Here is a 9,990-nt window from a genome sequence, read left to right on the forward strand (position 1 = left end):
CACGCGTGGGATGAGGCTGTTGGGGAGATTCGACTGGCAGGGCTGGAAAAGCTTCTGCCAAAGATATAGGCATAGAAGAGTTGCACCAGGAAGATTGTCCCAGGAGGTCATTACTCAGGGATGGGTCCTCTGAATCAAGTGACCAGCTCTGGTGGGGAGGAGCGGGAGGAGGCTTGTGTCCAGGCCTCTGGCTCCCCCACTTCAGTCTCTATTGGGCTGGGAGGGGACCTGACCCCAAGGGGCTGGAAGCAGAAACACAGGAAACCTAAAAGGCCTGTGATACGAGACTGAGCCCGGATCCCGCAAGAGGTTTGGAGATCGAGGCCTTTCTCCGGCGGGCCCTGGCCTGAGGCTGCCTGTGGATCAAGGTCTGCTTGTGGTCTGCTAAGGGCATGGCAAATAGAACCCTGGCCCTATGTGAGGTGAGGCCTGGTTGCCGGGTGACTGTCCGTGGCAGCCACCTGCTGTCCGAAGGACTCTGCCTCCTGTGTTCACCCCTCAGCTGCAGCCACCCTGCTACCGCTCCTGCCCTTGCTACCATGTCGCGGCAACTCAACATGGATACGCTGCGGCAGAACTTCTGGAAGGAGGAATATCTGAGGGAGAAGATGTTTCGCTGTGAATGGCACCGCAAGTACGGGTCGACGGTGAAGGCCAAGCAGAAGGCTAAGGCTGCAGCCCGCCTACCCCTCGCGCTGCCCACCCTGCACCCCAAAGCCCCACTCTCGCCCCCACCTGCCCCCAAAGCGGTGCCTTCCAAGACCCCCGGCCCTCCCCTGGAGACGCCCATTCAGTCCGAAATGTATCCGGTGCTGCCTGCCACCCGGGCCCTGCTGTACGAAGGCATCTCCCACGACTTCCAGGGGCGCTACCGCTACCTCCACACCCGAAAACTGGACGTGCCAGAGATGCGCTACCTCTTCCCCATCACCACCAACTTCATATACGGCTGGCAGCTGGGTGAGCCCCAACCTCCCGGAGATTATTCACTTCACAAACACAGAGCTCCTGCCATGAGCCAGGCCATGCTGTCGGCCCTAGGCACACAAGACACACGGATGGGGGTGTCCATTCTCGCGGGGGGTCCAGGCCGTAAACATAAGACAAAGGAAACATCTGAGAAGGACAGGTTCCATGACGAGACTAGGGAGTGATGGGAGAGAGGGGCAGGGGGCATGAGACGTTTTAGATGGGTCTCGGAGGACCGACCTAAGGGCTGGAAGCTAAGTGACACAATGGAGGAACCCAAGTGAGAGAGGAAGCCGTGGAGAGTTTTAAGCAGGTGAACGGTACTGATAGGATACTAACTGTTCTGTAAGTAATGGCTTTTTCAGAGAAAGAATCCGCTCTGGCAGATGAGGTCTGCATCTATTTTGAGTTATCCTGGCAGGGAGGATAATGGCTTGGGCTAGGGTGATTAGCAGTAGAGCTGAGGTAGATTCAGGCTATGTTTTGGAGGAAGAATCCCTGAAGCCTACTGATGGATTGAATGACAGAAGGAGAAAGAAAGCCATGGCGAAGCGCAGGTGTTTGGCTCAAGCAGCTGGACAGGGAAGACAGAGGAGCAGGGCTGGAGGGGGTGTGAAGACAGATCAGCCCCGGCCATGCTGGAGGTGCCAATGCAGTGGCTGTGTACGGAAGTCCCCCCTCCGGAGTGAGGTCGGAGCTGAAGTGCACATTGGGGGGCAGCAGAATATAGGTGCTATTTAAAGCCTGAGGTGGGACAAGCTCATCCAGGGATCTCCAGATGCTGGAATCTGACAGGAGAGGCCAGGGGCACAGAGAAGGGTAGGGGAGACGGTTTTGGTGGGAAGGCTATCCATCTGGACTGAGTCTGCTTTTTCTGGGAGGCTTTTTCTCATCAGGGAAGAGAGTGGGGAGACAGCGGTGTAGTGGGAGATGAAGTTATGGCATGGGAAAGGGACTACACCGGGGAGTGTTGCAGGATTGCTGGGTGACGCCGCGTCCGTCCCTTTGCTATTTGTGGTCATGAATTTCAAGTGAGACTACAAAGTCATGGGTTTTTCTCCACAGGCTTGAATGCCATCCACAGGTAGATGGTTGGGATAAACACAGTTGACATTTTGCCTAAAAAATTCCCCCCACTTTCCCCAGGGTGCTAAAGGGAGAGGAAAGAGTTTTCCAACAAAAGCAGGAAGCAGGTCCCAGGGGAACAGGAGGTAGAAGGAAGCCCTGTCTCTCCCAGAGACGTTTAGCTCTGTCCCTATGATAAGCGGTGCTGGGTGTCCCACCACCCACTCTGCAGAGGACCCTGAGGTGGAGGAAATAATGGCACATGGCTGACTGGCTGGTTCTGCCCTCACTGCTGATCTGGGCACCCAGCAGCTCCTTCCTTTGCCCACGGCTCCCATTCCTCAGAAGCACTTTTTATTCCTTCACAAAGGATACAAAGTGGATACAATACAGGCAGATTCCTAGGGCTAGGAAGGCAGGGCTCCCATGCTCTGGCCAAGTTCCCTTTCCCAGGACCCATCATTCCTGGCCTCTGCCATTTTTTCCCAGGCCCCCCGGTGAAGCAAGAACTGGTCTCCTGTAAGATGTGCCGCATCGAATCATTCTTCCGAAAGAATGGGGCCTTCGCACTGCTTGACCCCCGGGACCTGGCTCTCTGACCTTGGCCGGGCAGTGGAGTTAGGGGAGGGAAGACGAAATAACACGCCTTCTAGTGGGACTGAGCTGCTGTGTGTGTTTCTGGCCCTCCCAGGCCCCGAGGCAGCGTTGGGGGCCTTTCTTGGAACTCCCTCTAACCTGCACTTGCTTTTTCTTTAATCATCCCTTTGAGGATTCAGCAATGACTAGATGGGGCTGCGAAGGGCGAGGGCTCCTCTCCTGGCAAACGGTCCTCAGTGCGAGGCCACAGTAGCTGCTGGAAGTTCTGGGTGTTCCTGAAAGAGAGTGGCCGGTTATTCCAGATGTCCCAGAAAGAGAACCATCTCGCTCGCTCTCCCTCTCGCTCTTCCTCTCGAGGAAGATCGCCCCATAAGCCTCCCCATCCTCCCCCTCACCTGGCCCCGAGGGCCCGCAGCCGCCGGGTCCTCTCCCGATGCACTTGTTGCAGCTGCTGCCGCAGGGCTCGCCGCTGCCCCGCCGCGTCCTCCTGGGGCGATGCAGAGCGCTGAGCGCCCCGGCCTCGGACCCCGCGGGCTTGATGGAGCCAGCAGGGGGCAGCACCCGGACTGACGACCCCCTCCCGCCCTCCGTCGGGGTCAGTGCAAGTGTGCACTCCAAAGGCATCCAGGAGGCGCGCCCAGCTCGGACCCAGCCCTCCCCTCCCCCATCCCCGCGTTCCCCCCGCCCTGGCCCAGATAGTGGTGACGCCACCGCCTTCTGGGAGCCTTGCCTGTGGCTGGAGCTGAGCTGGGCTGGGTGGGGGCCCCAGAGGGTGCACCCGGCAGTGGCGGTTCCTGGCGATGCGGAGGCATTCCAAGACCTGGGTGGAGGGGGGGGGGGGGGCGGTGAGACGGCTGTCAGCGGCCGGCCGGCCGGTCCTCGGCGGGCCCCGCCTGCCTCAAGCCGGCAGGCAGGTGCGGATACGCACCCGGAGCCGCTGCTGCTCGCGATCCTGCCGCCGCCGGCGCCTGGCCGCGCGGTGCAGCTCCAGCAGCCGCTGCAGAGCGGTCTCCTGCTGCACCGCGGTCACGCCCGCCGACGCCTTCTCCCTGCCCGGGGGCCAGGGCCACGCGGACTTCGAGGCCTTGGGGGCCTCCGCGTCGCCCCTCGGCTCCCCGCCGGCGTCCGGCACCTGCTCCGCCGGGCCTGGGCTTTCTTCCCGGTCCTGAAGCCCGTGCGGGTCGGGCACCAGCCCTGGGTGCCCCCGGGGAGCTGCGGGGCTCTCCTGCTGCCCCGAGCTCCCAGTGCTTGGGGCCTCTAGCGTCTCGGCCCCTGGGCTTGGGAGCAGCGGCCGGGTCGGGGGCCTCGGGGGTGGAAGGGGAGTCCGTACCCGCTCCCCGGCGGCCCTCTGCTCTCCCGCGCCCGGTGCTGACTCTCGCCGCTGGGCGGCCCTTTCCCCGGAGCCAGGGCTCTCCCTACCCCTTTGCTGTGGCATCTGTTCTCCCAGGGACCTACAGGGATCCCTAGAAATTCCCAGGGAGCCGCCTTCCTCCGGGGGTTGTGTAGGCACCTCTCCCTCAGCCACCTCCCAGTTAGGGCCTGGGGAAGTCTGAAGGGTCTTCATTTCCGGGTCTTGTGGCTCCTGGAGAACCTCCGTTCTCTGACACTTAGGGCTATTTCCTCTTTGACCTTGAGGAGACTCTCTCCTCTCACTCTGGGGAGCCTCACACCTGGGATACTCAGAGACCTCCTCCCTCAGAGCCTGAGTGGCCTCCGCACTCTGACCCTGGTGTGTCTTCTCTCTGTGTCTGGAAGGAACTTCTTTGCTCTCCCCCTGGGGGGCTTCCCCTCTCTGACCCTGGGGGCTCTCTTCTTTCTGCTCCTGAGGGTCCCCCTCTCTCTGCCTCTGAGGAATCTCGATCCTCAGCAGTTTCTGAAGTTCTGCTCTCTCCCGGCCCAGGCTCCAGCCCAGCCCCTCCAGGGGAACCTGGGGTTCTGGCAGGCCCCGGGAGGGCAGGCCCCAGAGCCTTGGGGCTCCCTGAGTGAGCTTTCGACCGCCTACATTCACGGATGGCTGTTGACAGGGCCTCTGGGTTGTGGGTCCTGCTTGTCTCCTCTCTGCCCTCTGGGCCAGGTTCTGGGAAGCAAGAGCATTTGGTCCCAGGCTTGTGAGGGAATCCCCGCGTCAGGCCCACTTCCCCCAAGGGACCCTGGAGACCTCAGTGGCTGTCCTAGTGGGCCTCACTTCCATTACAGCCCTCGCCTGATTCCTGAATTCATTAAACTTATTTTATGTTGTGTAAAAGGTACTTCAGTGGCGGTCCCTTCTTCCCCCTGGCTATAGGAGGTAGGACCACCTCCCCCCAGTAGTCTCCTCCCAGGCAGACCCCACCCCTGCTCTTCCCAATCCGAGAGGGCCCTTGCCCAGGGCACTTTGACTCTTTCACCTTGAACTCAGAACTTCCTGGGTCCCCAAAGCTGGTGGTGGGGTTCAGCTCTTGTAGGCAGCCTGAGGGAGAAAGACCAATGTCGGGAACCCTCTGCTCATGCCCCAGCCCCTCACAGACATTCCACCTGAGCTGGAACCAGGAAGCCTAGGGAGTCGCCAGCACATGAGAGAAGGGGATGCCCTGAGGACTGATGTTTGAACTCCAAGGCTATGACAGTTCATGGGTCCACTAGTCTTCACGTTGCCTGTCATGTGCCTGCTTGTCGGATTTGCCTGCCAGCAGCCGGCCACATCTTCCTCATCCTCCCAGCTGAGGCAGGACACCTTAGAAGAATCTGCACACCCCTGTCCCCAAAACCACCAGAGGATGCTTCGGGGCAGGAAGGGTCTGTTGGCCAGCTTGTCAGGCCCTCATAAGAACACCCCCCTTCATCCTGGTGGGCCCGCGTAGGCCCATAAAGAAACCTACTGTATACGCCTTATTTGACTATTATTAAGAAAAACCCTCTGTAGCTCTTTCTTGGTTGCTGACAGTGAAATCAAATGAAACTCAAGAAATGAAATTTTAGGCTGGAGCCCGGCCTAAAAACTGCAAGTTTCATAATTAACAAAAGACATCTAAAAAAAGAAATGAAATGTCACTGCTCCCTTGCAGCTGTGGAGGAAGGAGAGTCATCCTGCCTCCATAAAAGTAGTTAAAAGAACTCGATTTCGTAAGGTCCTAAATGGAGAACTTTCACAAGTCTATTCCATCTTTATGAATATTCACACATCCACATTGCATAACAGTAACCAAATGGGCGTGTTCTCTGTGAAAAGAAATGTCTTTTGAAGAATTTTTGAGCAAAGGAGTCTGTGACCAGGCTCCCGAGCCTGTAGAAATCATTGCCATGAACAGGGAACATAACCCCCAAAACCTGTCCCCTCACAGTTTGATTTGTTGTCTTACTTGACAGTTTATTTCTCTGGTTATAATGTTGTCACTGGTATCTCCGTTTCCCCAAGAGACCCTCTATTTGTAAAACTTTCCGTCAGAAAAACAAGCATTGGCACTTCGCTCCTCTCACGCGCACGACGGAACAATTAAAGGCTTATGGCTACACTAGGCTAATTTAACAAATAACTGGAGAGTCTGTTCCATGTAAATTAATAGGCCCAGGGTTCACAGCGTCCATCTCATAGAATTCGAACTGCCTGTTTACTGTCGCGCTCTCGCTAGGCTGTGATCTCCTCAGTGACAGGGACCAAGCAATGGGGCCGAGTCTCTCTTGTGCTCTGTATGTTCTGGGTGTCTGATGCGAGGGTAGGACGCAGGGGCAGGAGCTGCCGTTCTGTTCCCCCCTCCCTAGGCCGCCGTGAACAGTCCTTCCCAGCGCGCTCTGCCCCCCCCCACCCCCCCCCCACCCCCCCCCCCCCCGCTCAGTTTAGCTTCAGAATCCTCCTGGACCCTGTGCCTGGGACAGCTGCTACCAACCAGGTGGAACTAGGACATCAAATAAAACCTGCTTGTTGTCCCTGGGTGCTCCTGGCACCCAATATAAAGTATGAGACAAAGAACGAGTGAGGAAGGGACCGGAATCCTGGCACTTGGGGTGAGGACTTCCCACCTCCTCCAGCTCTAGTCTGGCCGCCCGGCCAAGGTGTCCACGTACCAGGTGTGGACTCTGCAGGCAGAGCAGGGCTCGCCCGCCTTGGGTCTCTGTGACTCGCAGCTTCACCCAGATCCAGGGCTGATGATGGGACTACCGCCAGCCCCCTGCGGGAGTACAGAGGCTGTTTCAGATACACCTCCCACGGCCCATGGGCTCTGGAAGGGGGAGGAAGCCTGTCTGCCACCCCAGTGCAGGGCAGGCTCTCCTAGCCCCTGCACCCACCACTGGATCCCAGCAGCTGGAACTCGGGGTCACCCTTTCCAGGGGCTGTGGGGGCCCCAGGATGAGCCTTGGGCACAAGAAAGAGATGCTAGGCAGGGCCGTGGAAGGAGACAGGAAAAAGGGTCCAGTGCTTGGCCCTTTTGTGTGGCAACACGAAACAAACAGGATTTCCCAAGAGAAAGACTCACCCCTCAGGAAGCTGATGGTTCTGGCTCAGGGAGTCCCCAGCCTGAGGCAATGGGCATGGCCTGGAACTCTGGAAAGTTTGGAGGGTGCCCTAGTCCGCAGGGCATCATTCCCCAGTGTGGTAGGCAGCCTTTAAGGTGGCCCCCAATGATCCCTCCTCCTGGTATCCAAGCCCATGTATGACCCTGTCCTCTCCCCCTCCTTGTGAGGAAATGGAGCTCTCCTGCCCACTCGAGCCTTCAGATGAGACCGCAGTCGTGACCAACAATGTCAGCTGGACACTTCCTTAGCAGTCACCATGAACACCCCCTCTTGCTACAGCTGAGGATGCCTTGGCTCTCAGAGATGGCCGTCAACTTGCCCAGAGTGCCTTGGACAACTGGTGACTGGCAATCAGACTAGGAGGCACGGTCCTAGTTCCCAGTCACCATAGCACCCTCCCTCCTAGACGGGTCAGCCCAGCCACCAGCCCTGAAGGGAAAGGTCCATGCACCCCGGGCTAGGCATCAGTGCTTCTGCCCTCAGGAGCCATGCCAGGCTCGCGTTCCTCCCACGCTGCAGCCGTGTCTAAAGGCTTCTAGGGGTGCCTGGGTGGCTCAGTCAGTTAAGTGTCCAACTTCGACTCAGGTCATGATGTCACAGTTTGTGAGTTCAAGTCCCGCATCAGGCTCTGTGCTGACAGCTCGGAGCCTGGAGCCTGCTTCAGAATCTGTGTCTCCCTCTCTCTCTGCCTCTTCCCTACTCACACTCTGTCTGTCTCTCTCTCTCTCTCTCTCTCTCTCAAAAATAAATAGACATTAAAAAAAAATTAAAAAAAAAAGCTTCTAGATGTCACCATGCAGTTGATTTGACGCAGATAGTTGTTAATTGCAGCATGATAATAGCCTGTATGTAGTTAACAGGTCCTGGGTGCCACTGAACCCTTTCCATGGATGAGTCCACTGGTGCTCCCTCTGAGTAAGATCTACTATCGTCCCCATTTTGCAGCTAAGAAAACAGAGGCTTACAGTCCACGGGGAGCGTCAAAACAGAGACCCAACCCAGGTCCATATGTGCCCAAAGCCCACACCCCATTCACCTTCCTCCCCACCACAATCACCCTGATGTCACACTGACCCCCTTGCCTTCAGCCATGCCCCTGCTCACCCAGCTGTTCGGCTGCTCGGGGCCCCTACCCATCCTACCACGGGGCTTGCTGCGCTGGCTCCATGCACACTGGGGCCGGTCCCTCAGACCGCAGAACTGGGCCCGGGGGGGCCAGAAGAGGCCCAGCCCCGCCCCAGTCAGCAGCTCCAAGTCCCACAGGAGCTACAAAAAGACGCATTGCCAGAGCACGAAGGGGTGCCCACACTGCCCTCTGCCATGCCCCTCGGCCAGCCCCTACCTGTTCCTGGGCCCGCCGGCTCCGCTCCATCTCCAGCAACACAGCGGGCAGCTCCAGTCCCGAGGGACAGGCCCGACTCTCTTGCACCTGGGGGGACAAGATGGCATCAGGCCTCCACCGTGCCCTTTGGAGACAATGCCCCACCTCCCTCACCTGCTGCAGCGCAGCCTGGAGTGGGCCCAGGCCCGCAGGGCATCTAAAGAGGTGCTGATACAGAGCTAAGGCCTGCTTTTGGCTACAAGGGAGCCCTCGGCCGCCAGGGGCGGCTGCCTGTTCCATGGGGTTGGGGAGCCAGGGCAGATGTCCCCTCCCTCCTCTCCTCTGCTGCTGGAGCCTGGAGAAGAGAGGACCAGGAATGAGGAGGAGACAAAGGCTCCTGAGCTCAATAATGCAGGGACCTGACATCTGAGCCAGGGCCCGGACCCAGCCAAGTCTCACAGAGACTCTGGCCCGCCTCCGATATGGGTTTCCTGGCTGTGGGGGATGGCAGTGTGAGGGAGAGGTGTCTGCATATGCTTGTTTGCAATCCTGACCGGGTACGTGTTTTACGTATGCGTGTGAAGCTTGCAACTGCATTATATCCACACGTAATATGCCCAATACGAACAGCGGCTACCAACAGCTTACTATCTGCAGGAAACAAAATGCTACATACAAGTAATCCGTCCTTGAAGCAACTCCGGGAAGTAGGTGCTATCATTATCCCACTTTTACAGATTAGAAAACAGCCTAGACGGTAAACTGCCCTAGCTAACATGTGGCAACGTCCCCCTCATCTGGAGGCAAATGGCCGTGATAAACAGGCTTGGGGGAAACACGGTCCCAGGCACAAGCAGCCACGGGCCGGGCGACGGTGAGCACTTCCCAAGGGCTTGTTCCAAGCTGTCCACGTGCAAAGTGCTGGCCACAGGTCACTCTGTGTACTCCTCACAACACGCGAGATGCATCAGGCGAGGACACGGTTTGTACAGGTCATAACGAGGGGAGGTGCAAACACACGAGCTGGTCTGTGACGTTCACACGCTGTGCTGTCACGAGCAGCCTTGCGTGCCTGCTGCTTTGAAACGGCTCCGCGAGAGAAAGAGGCCACCTCTCTCCGGTGGGCCTCAGCAGAAGCGGGCTAAGCTCGCAGGGCAGGCCATCTCAGTTTAGCCCAACACTCTCTCTTCACTCCTGTTGAAAGATTAGGGGGACCTGGCAATGAGAATGGAGGACCCCCTCACCCCGATCTTTTAGCCAAGGCTCCTAAAACACCAAGGTCACAGCCAAAAATACTAGAGTTCTTTTTGAAGACAGACTTTTCAAGGAAATAGACTTTTTGTCTATTTCAAAACCCATGCTCCTTTCCCTACAAGGATGTCTCCTGCTCACATGTCCGTCCAGGGTGGGCGTGGCTGTGAATGCACACATGGGCCCATGCATGTGCCGCACATGTTTATCTGGGTTTCTGAGGTGTGTGTGTGTGTGTGTGTGTGTGTGTGTGCGTGCACGTGTGTCCGTATTTCATCACAGTCTGTTGTGTCTTC

At 57.9% G+C, this 9,990-nt stretch overlaps 2 protein-coding genes across 2 annotated transcripts; one reads left to right on the forward strand and one right to left on the reverse strand.

Annotated features, from left to right (window-relative positions):
- Positions 1-31: 31 nt before the first annotated feature.
- ATP6V1FNB (ATP6V1F neighbor) lies at positions 32-2,785 on the forward strand. The gene is made up of 2 exons (XM_047849752.1): positions 32-960; positions 2,524-2,785. Exons 1-2 carry the CDS (start codon positions 393-395, stop codon positions 2,631-2,633), a joined length of 678 nt encoding a protein of 225 aa, XP_047705708.1. The 5' UTR covers positions 32-392; the 3' UTR covers positions 2,634-2,785.
- LOC125160619 (collagen alpha-1(I) chain-like) lies at positions 2,372-9,634 on the reverse strand. The gene is made up of 10 exons (XM_047849751.1): positions 9,120-9,634; positions 8,465-8,551; positions 8,227-8,388; positions 7,083-7,150; positions 6,673-6,776; positions 5,019-5,080; positions 3,560-4,708; positions 3,362-3,451; positions 3,027-3,118; positions 2,372-2,906 (listed from the first exon to the last, which is right to left on the reverse strand). The coding sequence occupies exons 1-10, from the start codon at positions 9,219-9,221 to the stop codon at positions 2,807-2,809; spliced, it is 2,016 nt and encodes a 671-aa protein (XP_047705707.1). The 5' UTR covers positions 9,222-9,634; the 3' UTR covers positions 2,372-2,806.
- Positions 9,635-9,990: the final 356 nt, after the last annotated feature.

The sequence above is a fragment of the Prionailurus viverrinus genome, chromosome A2 (genome assembly GCF_022837055.1).
Source record: "Prionailurus viverrinus isolate Anna chromosome A2, UM_Priviv_1.0, whole genome shotgun sequence".
NCBI classification, from domain to species: domain Eukaryota; kingdom Metazoa; phylum Chordata; class Mammalia; order Carnivora; family Felidae; genus Prionailurus; species Prionailurus viverrinus.

Excerpts from the sequence above, each read along its gene's own strand:
- LOC125160619 (XM_047849751.1), bottom strand. The coding sequence starts at position 9,221 with ATGTTAGCTAGGGCAGTTTACCGTCTAGGCTGTTTTCTAATCTGTAAA. Across the intron at positions 8,389-8,464 it reads GCCGGCGGGCCCAGGAACAG|CTCCTGTGGGACTTGGAGCT; the intron begins GTAGGGGCTGGC and ends GTCTTTTTGTAG. Across the intron at positions 7,151-8,226 it reads CCGAGCAGCCGAACAGCTGG|AGTTCCAGGCCATGCCCATT; the intron begins GTGAGCAGGGGC and ends CAAACTTTCCAG.
- ATP6V1FNB (XM_047849752.1), top strand. The coding sequence starts at position 393 with ATGGCAAATAGAACCCTGGCCCTATGTGAGGTGAGGCCTGGTTGCCGG. Across the intron at positions 961-2,523 it reads CATATACGGCTGGCAGCTGG|GCCCCCCGGTGAAGCAAGAA; the intron begins GTGAGCCCCAAC and ends ATTTTTTCCCAG.